Below are 26,518 nucleotides of genomic sequence, written 5' to 3' on the forward strand. Positions count from 1 at the left end.
TAAAGTAAAAGAGAAAAATAATATTCGAGAGTATAAAATATGGTTGTGATCATAAAATAATGCATTTGAAGTATGACTTGAAATTTTTAAGAATTGGAAGTTCTTTATAAAAATTAATGCTTTATTCAATTTTAATTAATTTTCATTGATTTGCATAAATCATCAAATTTAATCGACACTGCAGTGTGAATTATAAAATCGATCCTAAACTTCAACATATATTATAATTGCATGAATTTATTTGGTATATAAATTTATTAAGAATTATAATAAGAAATCTTTAGTTAAAAATTTAGAACGATACGATATACTATTACTTATCGTTCATAAATTTGACATGATTAATTATGTTGGCATCAAAAAAAAAAAAGGGATTTACCTTCTATATAGAATAGAATATAGAATAAAATATAGAATTTTAAAAGAAAATAACTGCTATAAGTTAGCTGTTAGAAAATAAAAGCAAAGATGGAAAATAATTTTGGAGATTATCGGATATCACCTTCTCTCTCTCTCTCTCTCTCTTTCTCCCTCTCTCTCTACCCATAACCATGTGTCATGTGACACAATAATTTCCACAATATCTCAATATCGAAGGTTTGAGGGAGATACGGTTGCCACTTGAAAATTTTTTTCTGTACCAAAATTGGTTTAAAAAGGTACCATTTCTGTAAAAAAACGTCCAAAATTTTTTTGGACCTTTTTGTTTTCTCGTTCTGTGTTTTTCATAGTGTTATAAATGAACAAAATATAAAATAGTGCAAAGTTGCATTTATAAAAAAAATTAATTGAAAATATCCACAATAAAATTGGGTCGTCAAAAATGTACCAGTTTTTGAACATGAGTACCAAACGAAAAAAAAAAAAAACAAAAAGTACCAATTTTGGTACTAAAGTACCATAAGTGGCAACCGTGGAGGGAGCACTAACCGAAGACGTCTGGAACGACATGCTGCGTCAGACTGAAACTCGGTAACGGGTTGTTATGAAAGCAATTAACTTATACGAAATATAACAATTCTGTATTATATAGCTCACTGCTATAGCTCATTGCTCTATACTATTGCTATTGTATGCATATTAACTATAAATAAATAAAATTTTGCAGTAACAAAAGCTTATATACTCCCAAGCGAAATTATAAAAAATTCCAAAAGTATTTCAGTTTGGAGCCGTAAACTTAAAATTATTTTTAGGATAATCTCAACTATAGTCAAATTCAAATCGATCGGTTTAACGCAACATAAGTTATTAATATTGAATCCCAAATTTGATACAATACCAAAAATAAAATTTTGTTGGACGGTCAAATCCATTTGGCTTTAGAAGAATAATTAAAAGAAAATGTAAACTAAATATGCGTTTATACTTTTAAATAGACTTACCTTTTAATTGATATCTGAATTCAGTGAAGTGTGTTTACTCTAAAAAGAAAGAAAATATTGTTAATTAGATATTTCAGAATTAAGTTGTTTAATATTTAAAAAAATATTACAAATATTTAAAATAATACATTTAATATATTCTTTTATACAATACATAGTACATTTTTTATACAACTGATGTTCTCTCATTGAGTTGATCTTAACAATCTAAATCTAAATCTAACTCAATTTGTTTTATCGCCTTCAAAAAGGTCCAAAATATACCAGTGGTTCCATACATGCTTCTTAGATTGATTAAGTAATGATCAGTTTCAATTCAAATTTCTTTACGATCACAGTAGACTTGAAACGTCTTCCTCGAAGTGGTAATTCTAACTTCAGAAACCGAAAAAATTCACAAGGGATCTTCTTGTTGGATGAGAGCTATGCTTTGTTGATCACATCCGGCCAAAAGATTTATGCAATCGCAGAACACTTAAACGTATAATTGCAAAAACAGCTGAAATAAGCACCATCTTAAATATTCCCGATACTTTTTAAGCAGAAAGTATATTTTCCGATAATAACGTATAGGAATTGCATAAAATAATTTTTTGTTTTTATTTCAATACACGTTTTATTCCCACACAATAACGTTCTAATTCCAAATGCACTTAAGCTTGCTAAGTCAACAATCATAAGTACATAATTCTCAGTGATAATATCTTTATTATTATTTAATTCTTTCACGTAGCGCATTTTCGCATTATCGTCTTATGCAATGATAAAATCTACACATGCTATTCACTTCTCATTTCTCATTTCTCATTCCTCACTCTTCAAGTCCCCCATACGGAGCTCTTGAAAACTTCAACGACTGCAATTTAACTTTAGAAGCAATTGCTTTTTCAAGTGTAAACACAGAATTTTTCGACCATTAACGTCTGTTTGATCGTCATGATCTTAACCTTGAAAATGTTTGCCGTTTCGCGTTAAATTACGAGGAGCGTTTCGAGATACTGAAATCGCTTTTTGTTTTTCTTTTTTGTATCTTGTATCTTGTATCTGAAGTGAAAGTTAATCGCAGTCGCTGTAATCTAATGTGTGACAAACATGCTGTGACATTTTCGCTAGACATTGCAAGTGTGACGAAAAAGCGAAAAAACGTTTATATAATTTAAATAACGACGACAACTAGCAAAACTAGACCAGACACTTTACTTTAGTAATAGCTACAGTCAGTTAATTCCAGTTACGGGTATCTAAAAGTTTCATTAAAGTTCGTCATAGTTGCGTAAGATAGTTGTAATAATTTAATTAATTTCTTTTATTTCATTTTAATTGAATTGTTTTTTTTTCATAGCTTAAATAATGATTAAAAAGGAATAATGTAGTAAATAATAAACGTAAATTACTTCAATGAGATATTTATACATATACAGGGTGTGAGCAAACAATAACGAGAACTTTCAAATTGCAAGCACAGTAATTTCTTTATCAACTCAATTTTTTTGTGTACTGGTTGTACTGCTTTTAATATTTATTTATGGAGGGAATAAGCAAGATAACGTTAAGACGACTGTCGCTATTTTATATAGAAAAATGAACAATCAAGAAGTTTGTTCAAAATTCAAACGGAACTAAGTGCAGTCAAACATTAAAAAGTACTAAGAAAAGCCTTAGGTGATGATACTTTGTGACAACCACACGCTTATGAAGGATGCAAACGCTTTCAGAAAGATCGAAAGGACATTAAAGATTATATGACTATCTAACATATCTAGCAATGATAACAAATTGTAAAAATACTAAACGAATTGTGCTAATTGGAAAATTGATACTACAAAACACATTAAAAAAACAAAGATTTTATTTGGGTCATGCTAAGAGATTTGTGCCCATCCGCAGCGACATATAACATCTAGATCTGAAACATATTGTCCAGATATGATAGCCTTCAACTTTTTTATATTTCTCAATATTGAGAAATAGTATACATATTACTAGTTATTTAAGATATTGTAAAAGACTATCAAATCAAATCAAAACGCTATCCAATATTGTATATATAAAACATAGATACATGCAATGTATATCATAATCGCCACTAACAATATTTCTCCATTAAATTTATATACTTAATAAATAATTAAAGGTATTTAAAATATTTAACAAAGCTTATTTGTGCTATTAACAAGCATTTATCTAAAAACTAAACTCGGATAGACATAACACATGCCTCTCAGACAAATAAGTATGCTGTGCTGGCAAATCAAATCAAAAGGGAACAGCTCTATTCTTCTGATCCAAAAAGTTATTCTAACAGCAAACACTATCTACTCATGTAGTACAAATGAATTTCAAAAAATCTTTCTATTGAAATACGAATGTGAAAAATGATTCAGCATAGGTCATTTGGATTACCATGACTACTTGAGTAGTCCAAAACTGTAATCAATCTAAAGTAGGCACAGAAATCTATTTAGTTTAAGACAATAAATAGAGTTATGTTCATCTTGCAAGATTTCATCACGTCGAAATCTATTTTTAATCTATTTTATTATTAAAAAGGCTGGCCACGGCATTTCAATAATAATCTTATAAAAGCAGGATATTTTGCACCTGTATGAGTGTAAAACTCCATTACTTGCCCTGTGTAATCAAAACACAAAATTAAAGTTAAATAGTGTAAAACTTAACTGAGGTCTCTTAGCATGAAGTACATAATTTCAAAATTACTTAGTGTTCACGGAGCACTGGTTATCAGGTTATGTGGTTACAAAATTAAAAATAATCTCTGAGAATAGGCTTTTACGTGGGTTATCTGGTTATTTTTACACAATCAGTTGTTCTTTGTTGTGTCTTTTACTCTTCCGGATTTCGTTAGACACTGAAAATTGAATATAAATAAGTTATAAGTATTTTCCGGTCCTATGATCCTCCTAGAAGTTAAATGTGTATAGGTATATATATATGGTAGGATGCAAAAAAGCTAAGTTAACATGATGAAACTACAATCTTTCAAGCACGTTAATCGAAGGAATAAATCTCATACAAGTGTTGACCAAATGAATTGGCAGACTTTCTAACCAGAAATTACGACATATTCCAAAGCTTACGACAGTTTAGAAAGGTCTTTAGCTAATAGACGATCATGCTATAAAAAGTGGGCAACCCTCTAATTGCTTTGGAACATTTTGTGTGTATGAAGGTATGAAGTAGCACAAAAGATCAACTATAGTCGCGGTGCTCCGCTCAGTTGGGAGCTGATACCCTGTTTAATTCTATTCTAACTCAGTATGAAACAGATTACTAGAGTAAATACATGCAATCGTTATTTGACATACAAAAATCAAAAATTATACTTTTTATTTTTCCAAAGCTTTTTTTTACTATCACATTATTGCTTATAAGAAAAATAATTTTGCAATGTTAGCAATTGGTAAAGTAAATTCAAAATAAAGATTCTATTAGTTGAGTAATATAAATATTAAAACCCACACTCACAGAAGCTATCTAGATACTTGTGTAAACAATCATATGTATATTTAAAAAGATAAATAAAGCTAGAAGCAAAAAATTTTAATTTAATTTTTCTATGAATTAAAATTTTTTTAAGCACCACTTGAGTATGATATATTTTTGTTACCATCTTCGAATGTTCTCATAGAATAGATGTTGAAATGTCAAGTTGAAACGGCAGCAATCGCACGCAGCTGACCCAAATTTCGAATTACAAAACAAGAATGAAAAAATAAGAATCTACAAAATTTGTGATCTTCAGTTTTTTTTCAAGCTTGGAACTTTCCATTAAATTTAAATACCAAATAAATTTTCCAACAACGAAAACATAGCAATTAAGATAAATAAAATCAGACGTACTAATTGCACTTAATTGTCAAAATGTCTATTTTACGTTGACATCCGATCAAGAGAAGAGGCAAAATCACTAGGGAAGAAAGCCGAAAAAATACTACGGCAGAAGTGTCAATCAAATGTCAATTGAAACTGTTTAGCTTCACTTAAGTAAGCAAAGCAAAAAATCAACACTTAAAAGTACTTATAAATGCCTAAACACACACATAGCCTACCACATATGTACTCGTATATGATATGCTAGCCCTTATGCTTTAACAATTTAGTAACTGGAAAGCCTAGAGGCGTACAGATTTAATGACGTAAAATTGCTAAATGTTGTCAATAAAGCAACGACAAGCAAAACTGCTTCGCGATCTTGAGAAATATAGCATCTAGGTATTTAGGAATCAAAATCATCACATATACAAGGTGTATCTAATCAAATAGAATACTTTGATTTCTTGGTTTTAATATAGTAGACTCAGTGAAAAAATGTATCAAGGACAGAGCCCTAAAATTATTTACAAAAGTCGATACGTTGCCCAACCCCGCCCTAACAAACCTTAAGTCCACCTCAGGACGCACAGGAAGATATGCTCTTCTACGGTCCGTCATCAGTTAAAAGATAAATAAATGATAATAATTATAGGGGAGGATAACCCACAAAAGAGTAAAAGTGCGCAATAGCACTAATTCAAACCACAACAACAACAACATATAGACTGAAAAGATAAGCAATATCAATAAAAAAAAATTATTTTTTCTTTAATTCAAAACAGCTTTTAATTTTGACTAAAAAAATCCAGATACATTTTTTAACCCAATATTCTAACATATCATTAATCATATGCAATATACATATTTCTCTTTATATAGTCTTGCTTAATCAAAAGCTCAATGCCGATTAAATGTACCTGAACGCTTTCATACTCTAGTGAATGAAGACATAGTGGAAAATCCTACGTACTCTAACAGTACCAGTGGATGAACACTAACATTTTTGATCCAAACGTATGCCAGCAAGATGTGTACTCTACAGAATAAAGAGCATTAGAATATTGATTGGCTTTGAAAGAAAATTGCTTGTAGGAATATATAGCTTATGCCAATGCCATAATGATTTAAGAAGTTTGTCTAAAAAGTGAATATTGGAACTACAATTCAAATCAAAAGACTAATGTCCCGCGTAAATAACAAACACAATGTAATCCAAAGTTTCACATATTTTAGTTAGTGTTAAAGAACAAAATCCACTCTTGAAATCCACATCCACTTAATGTAGTTTTCATTGACGAGACGTACAGGGCACGCAATTAGAAAAAGTAATGTTCAACCATCACAAGATATATTGCGAATCACGAGCTATTTATATTATAGTAAAGTAAGACCACGACTAAGGTGGATAGATATTGACAGTCATTCAGCAGATATTTATGTGAGAAAGTGGTGTATGGTTGCAAAATATATAAAGATAAGTAAAGACAATGCAGATGCAGATGCAGATGACAACTCAATGTGGGCTGTACAGCAAAATAGGATCATTCCACTGATACAAGCTCAAAGTAGACACCTTGTAATCAACAGAACACATATTAAAATTAAAACTGAATTTTTAGCAGATCTCTACAGGCTAAGATAACATATCAATAAAATGCTGCTTATATAGAATTATAACATTTGTCGATTCCGTAAAACGAATTCTCTGTTAACGCTCAAGACTGAATAACAGCACCCCATACCATCCTAGGGAAAGTCTCTTTACCCTATACAATATACGGAAGATAATGAAACCTGCTTAGCTGCTCTCACGTTCATTAAAAACTTAAGGATCGAAAGATAACTGTGGTTCACACAACAGATCATATGAGTCTTGAAACGTAGATATTCCTACTTAATAAAAACAGCTGTGTGATTCAACCAGACATAGTCTCACGATTTGATTCTTCCCTGCTCAGTTCACCCAGTGTCGTCTTTATTTTATTAGACAAATAAAACAGAGAAAAAAAATACATAATTGCTTTAGTTATTTTTATATTAAGATGAAGCAATGTAGTATGTAGGATAAATATATACAATATATACATTTACATAGATACATGTAGTAATAAAATGGAGAGACAAGCGAGTATCGTAAAAAATACCACAAAACGATTGTGTTCATTATCACAGTTGAATGGTGTCTGTGCAGAAACGCGTTCAACTGTAGATTCAGTTCGAGCAGAGGAAAAACTCCATTTCAGCACTTCACTTCACTTCATTTTTGCCATTTGCAATGGGTAATTGAAGCCGATTTTTACAGTGCAAGTGCCTATAATGCCCATATAATGCCCATAATGGCTAAATGCGGTTGTGGTTTTACTATTGAATGAGCGTCTCAAGCAAAGAGTAGATACATTTTTTTTAATTGGACATGTTGCATGCAACATAAATAACAGCAGCTTATTTTTGTTGATGTTTTGATGTGTGTTGTGACAGTTAAATAATTATTATAAATGAATACGAGTAGGAATATTTGAAACTTTGCCGGCAGTGGAAGAGATGCAGCCACAGAATATTTTAAAGATATGATTAACTAATTAAGTAATTAATGATTGAATAAATAATTATTACACATGTAGGACGTGTGGTTGTGATTTTTAATGTGAGCCACATAAAAGGAAATGTACAGCTATAATAAAACAATTTAATTACAATGAATTAGATTATTAACATTACAATAATTAATATAATTCAATGAATTAATTAAATTAACTTAAGTAAACTAAATTGATTTACATAAAATATAAATTTTAATTTCCATTTCTAAGCGAGCCATTTCCTTAGGACCCAAATGACTTCGTCTTTCATTAGGACAGACTGTCAGACTTGCAATCATATAGGTAGATTGATATAAATATTTATTTTTATAAATGATATATGTATATATATGACTATATATTATATATATAAATTATTTGAAGTAAACAAAACAATATTTAAATTGTTAAAAGCGTTATAAATCTGGTATGGCAACAAAAAGAAAAAAAACTCTATTAAATCTACAAAATAATATTGACAAAGATATAGAGAAATGATAATAGCCTTAAGCAAAACTCATGCGTATATCAAACGAAAGAAACTATGCTTAATTTGTGCTAATGCAGTCACGAAAGAGCTATAATAGTTATGAGAAAATCCATAAGCGACACACGGCTATAATATAAAAATCATCAACGATAATATGTGTAAGACACTTAGAACGAAGAAAATTTTGAATCTAATGTTCTTGTAATGTATAATTTGGAAAGTTGAAAAACTACATAAATGGAACTTCAAGTACTCTTACCATTTCCTAAAAACGGTGAAAACTTGCATGATGTTCAATGTATTTCTATGTACATCTGGTACCTCTAAGGATCAATAGATCTATGAGTAACTTACAACCAGCCTAGTCGACTTAATATAAACTAATACTTTCATTTTTTTCGTGTGATCCTATGACACACCGTTGAAAATAAACGCAAGCAGCAAAAAACTAGTGAACTTTTACATAGCACTACCCAGTGATTATATATCTTAAGGTTTGTATTCCAAAACTACTCGACACTAAAAATAATTCAAATTCATTTACTTATCTTTTTGTAATTTTAGCAGTTTTATTCACAAATTGAAAATCTTTCCTTTAAATATTCAGTATTTTGGATTGAAGAGAAAAATGCATTACAATTTATTTCCACAAATTCTCATAATGAAGTGGAGTCAGTCGGTAGTAATAATAAAAACATGAAGTCGATCCATACGAATATTAACTATTTCTGAAAATTTCATCATTTTTTAAAGTGAAGAAAAAAAAAAAAACGAATGAACTCTGTTTCCACCCCCATTGAAGAGGCTCTCTTTCTTCACCTTTACCCAGTTTGACTTCAATTTAAATCCCATCTATAGACAATCCACTTTTACTCCTAAACAACATCCTCTCGCACTACCATCACCTTACCACATCCTTACGCATGTATATAGGTATATATTTCTGTAATTCTTTTGTTGATGTTGTAGCATTTTTGAGAGTGCTAAACGGCACTTCATTGTTGAACTCAACAAGTGATTTCCGATCTTACACCCGGAACTCTCTCCTGTTATCTACTTGACAACAACAAGAAACTTAGTTTCATTAGCAGGATATTTCACGCGATTCTGCTTTAATATATGAAATATAGTTATAAGTAAAATCAAATGAAATCATAAAAATGCATACATATGGCTTCATTTTAAGAGATGATTAAATAGGGCTTTCAAAAAAATCATTTATTTACTCTTTCTATGTTAGGACAAAATTGTAGGTCAGGATTCTCGGATGCATGTATTCTCTAAACGAATCTCTCCAAATGAATGATATTAACTCACAATAGGGAACACTGCTGATATATGTTCGAAAATTTTTTTTTTAAATCTACGTATAGACAAAGTACCTATGTATATGCAATTATAGAGCATTTTGCAACAACAACAAATAAAATAATGTAATAATATATGTGACTAAATCAAAAATTTTAGAAGATTTATATCTGCTGTAAACACATTTTAAACAATCGATGGTATTAACCATGCATATATTATCTACATAACCTGACCAAACTTCAAGAACGGTCAAGCCTACGTCCCGGAACTATTTATCGCATTTGAAGATCAAGTGCCGTCCATGCGGGTTACAACAACAAAACATCAACTGAACAGTAAGTTAACACACTTAATGTCAACTTTAGCATTATGTATGTAGGGTACAATGAGACTATAAATTTTACAGTGAGGTTGCGATAAGAACATTACTCAAGGAATTTTTTACTTTTTACTGATGAATGATTCTTTCCTTATAATTTTTCTCTGGTTTTAAACACTATTTATTATAATCATAATTATAATATTTTTTTATGATGATAGATTTAATTTTAATATTTTTTAAGCTTGTTTTAGTAGAAATTCACGCATTTTTTAAAGAAAACAAAAAACATAAGAAAACTGTGTAATGGACATTAAATCAAAAAAAAAGTGAAAACGGCAGTCCACGTAAGGCCTCTTGCAGAAATTATGCAGAAACACGTACTCACTCTGAAACACACATACATACACAAATGCAAGTACTCCAATTGTGTTGACACTTCAACGCACGACAACAACAAATAAATAATGATGTATGAAAAAAACGACGCACTTAAATTATTGTGTTTAATTCTTAATATAAATTTTAAACTTACGTTTCAAACTTATTTAACAGAAATCCCACATATATTCTATTCACTTATTTTAAATAATTATAAATTTTTGTTAAAATCTTAATTTCATCACATCAAATTCAAAATTAACACTCTAAGTACAGCAACACCATACTCCGTACACGCTTCACTAAATAATGCAAAACTACATCACGCAAAAGAAGTAACAAAGCAGCAAATGCAAAAACAAAATAGCATATAATCAACAAGCAAAAGAAAGAAACGAAAATAAACCACAAAATTCAAAAAGAACCACAAATATTGTATGTAGAAAGGATAAATTGTTGTTGTCATGCGTTTGTTTACATTTCTCTTTCTGCTTCATACTCCGCTTAGATTGTATTTGTTGGGATTTTTCCCAATTCGAATATAGATCAAAAACAAATTGACATTTAATCAGAATTGGACCGTGAAAGGGAATGCAATTCGGCAACTTTACATTGTTGCCAAATTTATACAAATATTAATTGAATATAGTTAAGTTATTGTAATTACTTTGATTAATTTTTACTCATGTGAGTAATTCAAGAATTATCAATTACGATATTAAACACTATATGCTCCTTTATGTCAAACAAAAGGTTTTAAAATAAAAACGAAAAGAACATTAGTAAAATTATACTTTTAAAATTATTAATTAAATATATTAGTACTTGTGGATTGTGTTAAAAATCAAAATAAAACTGTTTTTTTAAAAGTTTAAAGAGCAAATAAGACACTATATATGTATATTACAGTATATGTACATATATTATATATGTAATTTTTAATATTTTAAGAGAAAAAACTTAAATTAAAACATTTAAACACAAGTTAATGACTGTGATTAAATCGAATTGTTGTTGTCGCATATATCATTCTACCATACTACATTTATAGTTTGAATATAAAAAGAAGTTTTAAGAAGAGAACATATGTATAATAAATTAATTCTTATAAATAAAGTTATAATATGTATAAAGTTTTTATATGTATATTGTATTTCTTGTCTCAAGTAATTGTTAAACAACAAACAATCAAAGGTATTAAAAAGTCCATTAAAGTGAATCGGAATACATTGCAGGTCTGTTTCTATATACATATTTATGCATGTATGTATGAATGTATACTTATAATATTAGGTCTGTTCCACGAGCTACTCGTCGTAAAACTCAAGTAAACCACAAGTAAAATTTACACGAAAATTTGCTGGTGGAACGCACTTTTAACTCGTGGAACAGATCTAATATCAATTAAAAAGGTACTTGAATTTTAATATTTGGTATACTCGTACAAAAAAAAAAAAAACAATTAAGAAAATAAAATTTATGAAATGAACTGTCATTTCTTACAGCTCAAAGATACTTCAACTACCAGTTGAATTTGTAGCAGTTAAATTCAAGTAATATTCAAAACAGCTGATGAGTTCTAACTTTCTACATAAGTTATAAATATTCCATACATACTATTATAAAATACATTGTATATAAAAAAGTATTTAAAATTGGAAAAACGCAGTTCTTTTTTGTTTATTTGATTACATAATAAATAATCTATTAAATTATTAATAAAAGTGGTTTATATACTTTTGATCACAGAACTAATGCATAGTTTTTATTGTATATCGCATATTTGCATATTTTATCACCTGATTGTCCATAATTAACATTTGTATTACAGTGCGTTTTTAGACTTCCGTTGAAACAAGTAATCAGCAGTTATGATGAATTGAAGTAGTTCATGTTCGGCTTATAAAAAGCATCGTATAATAGTTGACAGTTGTTATTAAATATATATTGGGTATTGAGTTACCCTATTGTCATGTGTTCAACTGCGAATAAACAATGATAACATGTATAGAAAAGAACAACACCTACAAAAGCAATTAAGCAATTATGAAACCCTTTTAACTCCTTGCTGGGCAGCACTATTGTCAATTTATCGAATAAGTAAAATCGTTTTAATTCGGATGCCAAATATATAAACAGCAATAGCGCAAACCGTTGTTATCTTCTGGCTCAGAGGACCATTAAAACTAGTATTTGTTCTAGTTAATATTGAAATCTTCAAATAAATTCATAAGTAGTATAATCAATCCAAATTACTCGACGAATTTGTAGCATCAACTTGTCACCTCTAATAAGTAGACGTTTAAATGGAACCATTAATATAGCAGTGGAAGAGACCTTAGGACAGTTTTAATTACATTAATATTCGTCTCTGGAATACTATTCGTACTAAATCGGTTTTATGCAGGGTTTGTTTAAATATAACACACTTGTACATACACCAACGCGTGTGTACAGTAGTAGAACAGGTGCTTCACATTTAGTTAGTAATAAATTAATATTTACTATTATATATGTATGTATGTATAATGTTTTATTTTATAATTATATATTTAATGTGTGATTATGATTATAGCACACCATTTTTCATATATTACATTTCCGGACAAATTTATTTCTTGCCGGGCATTGATATATGTATGTCAGAATTTGACACTTCATATATTCCTCCTATTTACTCCTACTACTTTTTGCCAACAAAGGCGAAAAAAAAACAAAGGCAAAGCTAAGAACCTTTAGGCAGTTTTTGTTGTCTCAACTTTTAACTATTATGTTTATGAGTATAAAAAGGACAGCCTGTACTTAATGCTGGATGTCAGAAGTTAATAGTAAGTTCAATTGGTTTTCGAATTTCTTTCTAATAAATTCGCCTTGGAAGGAAGTTGATCGTTGGTTTTATCTAGTATTGTGTAAATAGTAAAGTGAATTGTGAAAGTAATTGTGAAATCAAAGATGAGTGATTTTTTAAGTAAAGCTGAAATGGAAAAGATCCGAAGTAATTTATAGAATATAATATAATATAATAAATTTACAGTTTTTTCTATTAAAACTAATATATTTTTACATAAAACAATATTTAAGCATAATAGTTAAAAATAATTCTATTCAATTTTTCTTCCAATGGTTGTATTGGATTTATGTTGAAGAATGTCGAATTTTCCCATAATATATTTCATTATTCGTTGGTCACCTTAGAGTACAACAAAATCAAACATTTAATATATCTATAAATATCTATTGCATATTAGGTTAGGATTAAAATACAAGTATACATATATACATGTTTATACACATGTATAGATTATGAATTTTTACTATTGCGCTTTACAAAGAAAAGTATTTTTTGTTTTCGGTTGAGGTTAGGTTAGGGTGGAGTCTAAGCATTTTGAAGCTCACTTAACTAAAGGTATGGACCCGTTGTGATATCAGAGGTTTTGGATTAAAGAATTAAAAATATTTTTGGCAATCCAAAATTTAACGAAAACTAGATTAAATGTCAAGACAGCGTAAGCAAAATTTATTTAACTTTAACGCCCTTCTGTTATGTTTTTCAATGTCATGACTAGGCATTCTTTTATTTTTTTTTTTTTTTTGCTTTTGTTATTGCGCTTCTTTGTTTACATTATATCATTAAAAAAAAAATTGCATCTGGTTTTAAAAATTTAATTTTTGTGCAGAATGTCTGTCGCAATTTACAATACTGGTTGGATTTGTAATGAACCTGAACCTTCCTTTCAGACGCGCTTATGCTACTCAACGACGAAGATACTGTTTTAGGATTAAACGTGTTTCCCTGTGGTAAAGGGTGATTCCAGAAATATTAGAAGATTGCGCGGCTATCATGTGTATAGAGTAAAACTAATAATTGAAGTAAGATTTAAACGTTTAACTCTGACACGGTTTTGGCTAATCTCATTTTAAAATTTGACGACTTGGTGATGTTGCATTGTTTGTGCTAAGGGGCGTAATCTGTAACATCGGTGGTTTACGATTTGAGTAACACCATCGACAAGTCTTTTTGATATGTTCTGGTTGTCGTAATCCGCGGTGTCCTGCTAGTACAGCAGATAGTGAGCGACACTTGACCGTAAAAATTGACGAGAGGCTTCGGAACGATATATTATATTTTATATAATATATATTTTGTGTTCGTGAAGTCACTATAAATGGCATTGCTTTTGAAATGAATTTTAATTGCTCGTTAATTATCAATTTATTTTATTTATTTTGTTAACCCATTAAGTACCAGGCAATTTCAGACTTAAATTTTACGATAAAATTTCTATAGTAAATAGTAAAGTAAAACAAGTTTTAGTAGACGAGAAATGTTTAATATTTTTTTGAGAGATTACTCTCACTTTCCTTTTACCTAAACAATATAAAATATTCTTTGAATATTAAAAACTATTCAAAATTAGCAGTGTGGTGTACCACACAGTGGTCCGAAATGGCTTAATACAATTTTAAGAAACATGAATAAAAATTTCTATAAATTTTTTTTATAACAAATTTATTAAGCTTAATTATTAAATTTGAAAAAAGACAAATTATTTGTTTAAAAATTGATTCACATACATTTTATGCTATTTTATTTATTTAAAAAAATAATATACATATGTACATATAAGTATGTATGTAGTATTTGTGTCTGTAAACAAATATCAGATTAGCAATTTATCCAGCTCCTAAGCGATACTCGCTGCTTTGTGGTACATGTCTGCAACTATTAAAGCCAATGACTCCATACTTCAGCTTATGGATGGTGTTGCAAAAACAAAAAATAATAAACTTAACTGCGTTTAAAATCAGCTAATAAAATAATTTTAAACTTCACCTTAGCTATATTTCACCTTAGCTATCTATACTTCACCATAAACGAACCTGCACAACTGGCTTTAGCTGCAACGACAATTCAACCAACATAGCATTTTTTTCTCCTTTCCTAATAAACTTGCTGCCTACGTTGTTATAGTTTTTTTCTCATTCTTTTTTTCTGTTTTTTTTTTTTGCTTAAAATTAAAATGATAGTTACAGACTTTGTTTTTTGTTTTTATTATTGAAAAAAATTATTTTCAAGATCATGAATCAATACATAGCTTCATCATATGTGCCTGTTTGTTTATTTTTATTTCCCACTGACCCTACAATCAATTCGTACGTAGCAGTAGGGGAAAAAGAACAAGATAATAGCAGCATATTAAAGTGAATTATAAAAACGAAATAATATTTAATTAAAACTGATACAGTTCGAATTGGAAAATATGAACAGTTTCTCAGTTAACCTTACACTAACAAAATAATACAATAGAAAACGTTAAAGTAGCAAAAAAGAAGACAAAAACAACACTTGACGACGCCTGGCTGCAACGTTGACGTTGAGTGCCGCTGCACTAATGATGACAGCAAAAGCAATCAATTTATTTGTTGTTGCTATTTTTAAACGACGTTTATAATAGTTGTTGGTGTAGTTCACTCTTTCAGGTTATTGCACTTGTGTTTTCATCACTGTTTGTTGTTATTATAATGAATTTATTAAATAATAAAAAAAACAGGCTATTTATGCACAAAACAAAAAAATTAAAATAAAAAAAAAATAATAAAAGGATTACAACAAAAGAAAAAAAAATAAAACAAAAAAATTTATTCACAACTAATTTATATTTTCTGTTTATTTTTTTACGATATTTAAAGTTGAAATTCTTGAGGAACCTCAAGTAATCACTATTAAAGAAAATAAGACTATGCGTGGTGAAAATTATGCCCAAGTTCACGTGTCTGATAGTGCACCACCTGTGGCCACATCAATGAAGCTTGGAGTATTAGAAATGAAGCATGGCAATATCGATAAAGATTCAGCAAAAGACCTAAAGGATCCTTCTGGTAAGCTATAGTAGTGTTTATATAAAATATATCTCGCCACCATTCGGCTCAAATCCAAACGATTTAATTTTTTATTTTTTCTTTTGTATACCTTTATGTTATATTTCCCACTTAAAGTGAAAAAAAAAACCTATAAAAGTTTAAAGACGCATGGTACCAAGTCAGAGCTGTACGAAGACTGTCTTAGGTTAAGTTAGGTTATACCAACAAGCATTCATTTCGGTTTATTAGCTCACTGTTTTATGTAAAACATCTTAAAGGTTTAGAACCACATTGGAGTTTTGCTAAACGTTAAAATGCTCTTTAAAAAAAGGTTCTAAAACTGGCCAAAGTCCTCAAAAAAGTAAACCCATACTTCTTGACATAAGTAATTGCTAATAGATAGCCTTATCAATAGATTTGATAGGACTAGATATGCTGCTATATTTAAAAACCTCATTTGCTTTAGAACACAACTTGTGTTTTTATCATTATAGAACTGAACTCAGTACCATGAATTCTATAAATTTCAATAAAGATTTCAGCTGATGTTTAATGAATTCACAATCATTTTTGATGGAATCTGGTCTGTTTATATAGTCCTGATCGTTTTTAAATTGTGCATAGATTCGTTTCTATTCATACGAATGAAATCAAATTTACATTACATTAGTAAGACACTTTACCCACGTCTGGGCAATAGATGATCTCACTTAAAAGATCTATGTTTAAAGTATTATTTACTTTTGAACGCAGTTTTTACACTAAGTACACGTAGGATTTTCTTAGTACTATAATTAGAAAATGTATGTATATCACTGGTTATTTCAAATTTTGCTTTATGATATTTCCATTGTTGTTTTTTCAGCCAAAGACCATGGTTTTATCGATGTACTAGCATGTAATTTACTGGGTATACGTAGGAGAACTATAAGAGACTATATAAGACTTTCTTTCACTTCTCATTTTTTTGTTAAAACATCAAAATTGAGATAATATATTTCTAAAGTTGAGCTTTCAAATATAGTAGAACCATATATGGAAGCGGCTGCAAAAATGTTAACTCTAAACTACGTACGTAGGTATAAGATTTAGTACTGAAGAATTATTTGAACCATGATATTCTTTTTAATACAATTTGTAATAAGAAAATCTCATGGGTGTCTCTCTTATCATATATCGCCCTGTTTTTAAGGTTTTCGGTTTACTATTATGTCTCTAATCGAGTTGAATTAAAATTGGTTTTGATAGTACATATCTTTATTAATCACAAAATTAAATGATATAAATTTATAAAATACTTAATTTGTTTTAATTTTTCGTAGATACTCAACGTGAGATTGTATATTCGGCTCAGATGTCTAAACCTTTCATGAATACCACCGAGGAGCACAAGTTTGCCAAAACTACTGGACGTTACGGTAAATTTAAAACATATAATTTTTAACATATATACGTTTATTTTACCTTATTTTCAATTTCATTATATTTTCTTTGTGATCAGAACGCCGTGCGAAACTGGCTGATATAATTTACAATAATTTTAAACAAAACGCTCAATCTAATGCATTAAGTAGCACAGTCCCGGATGGTGCTTCGCAGGATAGCGAAACCAACTGTTAATAATTCAATTTCAATATTTATACAATGTTTTACCAATTAAAAAGATGTATATATGTGCGTATATTATAAATTTTTTTATTTTCTGAAGTAAGTTCAGCTTTTAAAGACATTAGAAATGGAATATGACAAATTTGGACAAAACGCTTTATAACATATGAGCCGTTATTTGTCCCGTACGCTCTTTTGACTATACACGAAAGTGACAGTATGTCGTAAAGTATTAAGTTATTGCAAATGGGAATTCCGAGATAATAGAACACAGCTGTAACATCGCGGAAAATTTTACCTTTAATTAGGACAACGATCCCAAGCATACGTCAGCCGTAGCAAAGCTTTGGTTCATCCATAACTGTCCCAACTTCGTAAAAACATTACCACAAAGCCCAGACCTTAATGTACTTGAACATGTTTGGGAGGAATTAGCTAGGAGAGTGTATCAAAAAAAATTTAATACAATGGTATAGCTTAAGGTATGGTACTCAATAGAGCCAAAAGTGTGCCAAAACTTGGTTAAATCAGTTCCAAATCGTCTACAGACCGTTCTGTATAACAAAGAATATGGAAAATAATATTCATTGTCACATTTCTGCATTTTTAGAATTGCTGTTTCGTCCGATTATGCGTTATCCGTTACTTCAAATTTACAATTAATATGAGAAATTTTGCAGTTTTTTTATTATTTAGATAGATAAGTATGTTTAGTGAAAATTGAAGTAAAAATATTTAGTATATTTAGTATATTTAGCACATATTTTTACAGTTTAGAGCACATATATATCGAGAAAATTCTTGTCCCATTATGCGATGGAGCCACTGTATGCAGTTTGGAATAATTAAAATTATGGTTGTTGTTTATAATTGTATTTAATGTTAAACTAATATTTAGGAGAAATTGTTAAATTTTCAGATTTAATCCAGTACCTGAGTTTATTCCAGAATGTTTGATCTCTTATATTGGTCTTGGACTTTGTGGTTTGTACAGCATGATGATACTAAACCATAAAATCTGACAGAAATCAGAAGTGTTAATACTATTCAACATTTTTACATACTTTATGAACATATTAAGTCACCATCTATCCTTGATGTTGATACGGATGTTGATATTTGCTGTTTAAGAAAGGTATACGTCTCATGTGGGAGGATATCGAAATTATGCGTAATGGTCATTGGACTGTTACTTTACTCAAGACCATTACGGTGGACATGGATATCATATGGCGTAATTTAATGTTAGTAAAAATTGGTGGAGAGTTTGATTATAATGTCAGCGTAAATGATATAGTTATTCATATTTATTTCAAAACTCGGTTTTGTTAAAATATCTCGGTGCAGGGTCTCGAATATTTTTTCCGCCATACAGTTGTCATATGGACTTTTTAAAGAGGGAAAAACGTGTGTAAGACCGTTTTATAAGACAAGAATATTTTTTAATAGATTCCTAAATAAGTCAAGCTTATGTTACAGGAATAACAGATCAACTTAATAGGAGTTGATGACTTCGTCATATATAGAAAAGGGTCCATTTTTGCCTCCACAATTAAGTCAATTACATATTTGTTTCTTAACATTTTTCGAAATTTCGATTAATAATTTTTTAGTTCTCTCTTCAAATAAAAGAAGTTCATAATTTTTTAACAGTCTATAAGCCCATTTTATAAGCACATTTTTGTTTATTTATTTTGTGTTTGTGAATTGGATTTAGTACTTTTTCCCTCTAAGTCGACGTAAATAACATTTAATTTTAAGAAGTCTTAAGTATGTCGTGTGAAAAACGTATTCACTGGATACAGTCGATCCGGCGTTCGGATTATTTAAATTTTAATTGTTAATAGATAACATTTTGTCTTGTATTGTTAACAGACATTAATTAATTGATCATGGAAAACGTAGAATATGTAAAAAATTTTGTGTATAATATTCTTAAGAAGTTCTTAAGTTTTTATTAATTTAATTTGAAATTAATATTTAAGATAGTATCCTGACTTGTTTGTTTTTGTTTAATTACATTTTGTTTTATATGCCAAATAAGTCAAATTTCAATAATTTCCCTTTTGGGAAATTTATTTTGCGATGTTGCGTTTGACAGTTTTGCAGTAAATTTGCTTAATTTCTTCTTAACTAAGTTGGGAAGCACGAAAGCTCTTTGTGAGGTTAATCAACTTCATCTTAATTAAAAATAATCTTGATTAAAAATAACAAAAAGGCTTTAATGAAGGTAATAGAAAAATAATATAGGTTATTTATCTGTAGTTCCGTTCTTAATTTGTTTTAAAACTTGCAGAACGATGACATGCGATTTGCCTATATCTATCTGCTAATGTAGCAAAGTCACATATTAATTCATACTTCACACCATAGATAAATGGTAATATTTTTTTTTTTTGCTATTTGTTTGTTAAATAAAACATGAAACCCTATATTAATGCCTGATGTCACGCTTTCACTGCACATCTTTCCAATTCACCTAAAAAGTACCAAAAAATTCAGTTTATTTTTATTGCTGGTTTTAAGTTATATTTTAGCTTTTATTTTAATTTTTGATTTACTCTTAAGTCCTCATAAACTTAAAATTAATTACAACAATTTCTGTCAGTTTAACAATTTCGCAATAAATAAAACCCAACTTTTATGGGCGCCCTCGTCGTACCGTACATGTGTCCGACCGTACATGTCTTTGTCGCGCTGCTTTCTTAAATTAAATCGCGTGATTTATGCATTTTTTGATACTTTTGGAAAACCATTTAAACATTTGCTTGCAAAAATATGGGTCAGTGGTGTAAAGAACAGAAACGGATTTGGGTCGAAAATTATTGCAGATGTTTGCTAATATGTGTAGGAAGTCAATGTTTCGTGTGTTCCTAAAAAAACAAAAATTTTTATTCACTGGAAATTAAATCAAAAATTATGGCGATTTAATGCAAAAAAAAAAAAGATTTCTTTTTAATAAATGAATGGATCAGTTTATGTAGTGCGACTACTGAGAGAATGTACATACATGCATATAAAATATATGTATATATGGATATAAAATGGGTTATTGGTGGCATTTGAGAATATGCCTTGCTAGAGATAATTATTTATTTAAAGTAATCTTATAGGTATTATATGCATATTATATTTTTATTAAATATTAGAATATATTGTAAAAAATAACGAACTTGTATTAAAACGTATGAATATAATAAGATCTACAGGGTAATTTTGGCAAAGGCAAAGATCGTTAAAAGTCTTTCGCACGATCTTTTTAAGATCGGCTTGAAGACCTTTTGTAAGATGCTAGCTATTCTGGCATAAAACTCTTTCGAAAAAACTTTTCCTGAACGCAGGCTAACGAAGAAAAACAACAAATTTTTAATGGAAAACCAACATAGGGACCCTATCCTGAAGTATTCCCGATAAAGTTCCCGGATAGAAACGGTCTGGTAAATGAGGGGAATTGTTTTTAGTCCGTGCAAACCCGGTATACCGGGCAAAAATAAAAAAAAATTTCTTTCGTTGTGAAATCAAAAACGTATGAATATTGTAAGATCTAATGTCCCAACGTAACGTATTCTATGCGACAATCAATGATCTTTTTTAATTTTTCAAAGGTTTTCGGGTGTTGAGGCTGCAAATTAGCCTGCTTCTCGCCTAGACGTTCAAGTCAGTGGAAAAAACGGGTTAAGGTTCATAAATAAACATTTTGAAACAAATTTATTAATTTAAGTGATATACATTTTGTGGATTTAGCAAGTTTGCCATAAATAAATAGATCAACATTTCTACCTTAGACCTGTCATAAAGAGGGTTTTTTTTTTAAATATTTCTTGAAAATATACTGTAGAAAAAAATGTTTTGTAAAAAAATAAATGAAAAGTTTCTTTTTCTAAGGTGAAAGGAAAAGGAAAGGTGAAGAATTTTGAGAATACATCAATAAAAAATATACATATTTTTCTATTAACTTGTAAGAAGTAAGCTGTAGCCACGAAATTCGTATCTGTTAATATAAAAGACTTTTTTATTAGCCCTTCAAATCTCATTTTTTGAATTTCAACCTGTTACTGCCAGACGGAATGCAGATTTGAGCTCAAAAGTATAATATTTATGAGAAGACGTTAAAAAACAAAAAGCAGATATTATACTTCATTCTTATAAAGACAGATGTCAAAAAAATTGAACAATTTTTTGTTAAGCTAAATTGTTTTTGACTACAAATATTCGAATAATTATTATGTATTATTATTATTAATAATACACAAATAATAGACTATGAATGCACCCCGACCTAAAAGAGCTATTGTGCGCCTAAAGGGTCAACTAATACAATTCCAGGCTATTTATAAATTTCGTAGTTGCTGTGAGCTTAATTTTACCTAATTATATCTATTTGGGACTAAGATCCCGCTTCCGAGGTAGTCAAGTCTACGTCTTGCCCTCGCTGGGCCGTTGTGGTAATTGAGTCTACAGTGTCTTGTAAGATACGTATTTTTTTACAATTAAAAATTTTTTGGAGTTGTTTGATCGTTCGGGTATTTTGATACCCAATTATGGTAGTACTGGCGCGTTTGGTTTGACGAGCCACGCAAAAATGTACGAAGACCACAAATGTGGTATCGTAAAGTTTGGAGATGAGTTCTTGGTCCAATAAATTAAAAAAATCATGCAGGAGGGAAAGGAGGATTTAGTGCGTCATCAATATTTACCGAGATGTATAGTTGATTCCGAGCTTAATTTTTATAAAATTTAACTATCCTTTAATATAACATTTATTTATACCAAAAAGGGTTAAGAAATTATAATAATCAGACACATTGAAATACAAACATATATGAAGTGGCATGGAATCTAGTTTTGAAGATATTAGAATTTTATTAAAAAAACGTTTTTTTATGGTTAGATTTTGCTAAATACCTTACTGAAATATATTCCCCAAATTTTCAACATATATCTTTATTTGTAAATACAGTGTTATCCATTTTGTAATTTCGACTAAAATACGCATATGATTGAGATAACAATAGAATTTTTATTCCAATATATTGTTTGAACCTTTCATTAGTTGTGAAATACAACATTCATATATCCTATACGGGATATCGTACAGTACATTCTTTTTTTCCATGACTTATCGGCACACCGCTTGCAATACTTTGACTATTATTTGACGGATGTTCATTTTTAAAGCGTCAGAATTTCAGGGATTGCTTGCATAATTGCACAAGGACAGTCCTGTCTTTATAAATCTTTTTACTTTGTGGGCAATTCATTGTGTGAGTTGGACCTTTTGAAACAATATATACTGCGTATCTATATTTCCAATTAAAAAAATTATAATTACATATGTGACAGCAGCGATCAGAATTTAAGGTTTGTGTCCAATCTTTAGTTCCAGACCAAATATTACATCTTATAGTGAGTTTTTAAGAACGCAGTGTTTTTTTAACCTGTTACTTGTATATTTCATTGGAATTGTCTCAGATGTGACAATTGCATTTGTTCACATATCCACTAAAGGAAAAATGATCCTCATCACTCCTGATGCTTGATGCAAGAAATGATCAAAATTTTTACACGTTCGGTGGTTGTTAAATGAGTCTTACTTCAAACTTAACGTATGGTGCCATGGATAACAGTTATGTTTGACATTTCTCATATATACATATATGTTGTTGTTGTTGTTGTGATTTGAGTTAGTGTTATTGCGCACTTTTACTCTATTGTGGCTAGGGGGCTTATCCCTGCCCCACACTAAACTTTAGCTATACTAGAAACATTATCATTTATTTATTTTCTAACGGGGTTAGGCAACGTATCAACTTTTGTGAATAATTTTAGGGCTCTGTCCTTGATATACTTTTTCACTGAGTCGATTCTTAGATCTGTATGCATGTCTGTTGTTTAATATACCAAGGAATCTTAATTAGTTTCCTTAAAGTTAGATTTTGTGCTATCTGTAATTGCTTTATACCAGTATTTGAGGTTTTGCTGTAAGTTACACATCCGTACAGTAGTACTGGCCTAATTATTTGAGTAAATAATAACTTTCTATTTTTGAGGTTGAAGCGATTATTATTAAAAATAGAAAAATAATTTTCATTCTTCGGGTTATAAAATATTGCAAAATAAAGCAATATATTATTTTTGTAGATTTTTTGCAATATTTTTATAAATGTTTATATTTTCGATTCAAAAGTTTATAAAGTCTTAAATAAAGTATAGTTTTCAATTATTACTAAACCTTAAGTTGCTATAAAATTACTGACCGTATATAAAAAGTAATTAATTATATGACCATTTCAACTTTCTAAAACAAATAAAACTTACCCCGATTAATTAATAATGTATGGATGGATCGGGGTTATAAAAGCTCACCTGAAAGCAAAAAAAATAGTTACAATTCATTAGTTTTAACAAAAGATGAAGTACATTTTGAATTGGAATTGAGTTAATGCTGTTCTTGGATATGATACATAAGATGATTATATGGTGCTTGTATAGCTTATTATATACTCATAATACATAAATATGTAATATTCGTTAATCAAAATTGAAGCATAAAAATATAGCAAGGCAGATGGAAACTAGTCTGCGAAGTGCGCACCAGCAAAAACCCACTAATTTTCTAAGATTAATAACAGCGGTAATTGCGGCAACTGCAGAGCAACGTACTAGCAACTGTTGGAACTCGTTATTATTTTCGAGAGATATATGTTAGTACAAGTACTAGTATATAAATCAAGATGGCTTTTTGTTTTGCTCCACTATTAATAGTGCTCGCTTAAAATTGCCACATTGAAAGTTCGCCATGTGGTCAACGGTCACTGGCCAAAAACGTGGACGTGGACGTCGACGGTTGATGTTGGAGCAATTGTTGATGCATTTATACATGTTTTTTTCCTGTTTTTGTTTTTGCTGTTGACCAAGACGAGTTGATTGCACTCCATATTCGGTGCAACAATTGCTGTTGTTGTTGCTAGACTTACTGCTGTTTTATTTGCTGCAATTACTTCGTTGCGTTGTGCGAGCGAGTATCTGATGTGGCATGATTTTGAAGTTGCTATTAAATCATATCTGCAACTGCATTCATCAGTCGTTTTCATAAATAATATTAATTTAATTTTATTCTATTTTGTTATTGTTTTCAATTTTTGTTATTATTTTTTCAGTAAATTTACAATTCATGCTTTGGCATGGCACACAAGCAGTGTAGTTTGTTGTTGCACTGTTTTTGGTGTTGCAAGTGCAAATTGCATGTGAAAATTTAATCAAATTGAAAGGAAATTGGGTGAAATTTGAAAACAAGTTTGCATTTTTTTTTATATCTTTTTTTTCATTTTTTTTTTATTTAATTTTTTTCATTTAATTTTTTTTTTTTGTTATATTTAATTTTATTTCCTTTCTTATTAACATTAACATCGTATGCTTCATTTGGAGTGATTCAGTTTAAAATCGATTTTAATTTTAATTTTTAATTTTTATTTTTTTTTTTCGTTTCTGTAAATAAACTTAATTGATTTGCTGTTTATAAATATATCATTTGAGCATGTTTTATGTACCAAAAGCAGTGTAAAGATTATTTTAATGATTCAGAAAATTAATATGGCAACACGATAAATTAAACATGCAATCCATTAGTCAGACACCACCAAGTCAAATCGAGTACCGAGAGAAGTGATAAACAATCAAATTGGTCTCGCCTTTGCTGAACAGATTTGTATGTGCGAGATAGAGAGAGCAAGGAATAGCAATATACATGAATATGCTTTATGAAGGTCTTTAGCAAACTTTTACCAAAGTTCAAAATTTCACTGCTAAAAGAGAAGAGCATCTTTATCCGTTCTGGTGACAGAAGACACTGTATAACTTGACAATATATTGTGTCTTGTCAAGTTATATAGTGTCTTGTCAAGTTATATAGTGTCTTGTCAAATTATATAGTGTCTTGTTAAGTTATATAGTGCCTTCTGTCACCAGAACAGATAAAAGAGCTCTTTTCTAGATTTAGTTCGGATTTTGTTCACAAAGCTTTAAAGGGCTTTGTGCAATTAAAAGTGAAATTTATACAATTTCGATTTCACGTCAAGAATTTTAATAATAATAATAATAAAATATATAATGTCTTTCAAACACCCTTACAGTACAAAAAATTAACCTCTCTACTCTGTACGATTTTCTTCATCAAATAAGCCCTTGGTAACCGACTGTTAAGCGTTATGCCCAAATTCAAATTATAGGTATTTATTAAAGAAAAGATCTTTAGATATTGCGCTAGTTATGTAGAAACGTAGTATGAAAAACAGCAGATATCAGCACTAACTCAATAACTATTAATATCTATCAATAACTACATATATCAGTGAAGACATACAAGAAGAAATTAAAACAAACATAATGACTAAAATTAGTTTAAACTAAACTGGCTATATGAAGATGAGTGAAAAAACCATCATATAAATTTTAACCAGAATGACAACAAATAGTATCCTAACATCATCTCAATTTATATATGTGAATACTTTCTGATATTAAGGTCGTGAGATTAATCTGCTCTAGGACAGCACAACATTTTTTTATTAATAAATAATTTTTGATATTTTGGAGAAGTGGAATCTGGTACTCCTACATCATGGCGTCAATGACTTCAAATACTTCCCCAAAAAAACTGTTTTGACTATAAAAATAGTGTCCTAACATCATCTCAATTCAAATATTTGAAAACTTTCTGATATGACGGTCGTGAGATTTAACTGTTCGA

General features: G+C 29.5%; 2 protein-coding genes across 3 annotated transcripts in view; one reads left to right on the plus strand and one right to left on the minus strand.

Moving 5' to 3' along the window:
- LOC119687722 (dual specificity tyrosine-phosphorylation-regulated kinase 2) overlaps nt 1-24,110 on the minus strand; it is a 101,795-nt gene extending 77,685 nt beyond the window's left edge. Inside the window, exons 1-2 of one of the 2 annotated variants that reach the window (XM_038102146.1) lie at nt 24,088-24,110; nt 1,386-1,424 (exon numbers count right to left, since the gene is read on the minus strand). The gene's annotated coding sequence lies outside the window, so the exon portion shown is untranslated. Of the gene's footprint in view, nt 1-1,385; nt 1,425-10,453; nt 10,615-24,087 lie in introns of those variants that run through there. The other variant, XM_038102145.1, reaches the window with a different exon arrangement.
- LOC119687723 lies at nt 13,171-17,844 on the plus strand. The gene is made up of 4 exons (XM_038102148.1): nt 13,171-13,294; nt 15,991-16,179; nt 17,484-17,579; nt 17,663-17,844. Exons 1-4 carry the CDS (start codon nt 13,252-13,254, stop codon nt 17,779-17,781), a joined length of 447 nt encoding a protein of 148 aa, XP_037958076.1. The 5' UTR covers nt 13,171-13,251; the 3' UTR covers nt 17,782-17,844.
- Nucleotides 24,111-26,518: the final 2,408 nt, after the last annotated feature.

The sequence above is a fragment of the Teleopsis dalmanni genome, chromosome X (genome assembly GCF_002237135.1).
Source record: "Teleopsis dalmanni isolate 2A chromosome X, ASM223713v2, whole genome shotgun sequence".
NCBI classification, from domain to species: Eukaryota; Metazoa; Arthropoda; class Insecta; order Diptera; family Diopsidae; genus Teleopsis; species Teleopsis dalmanni.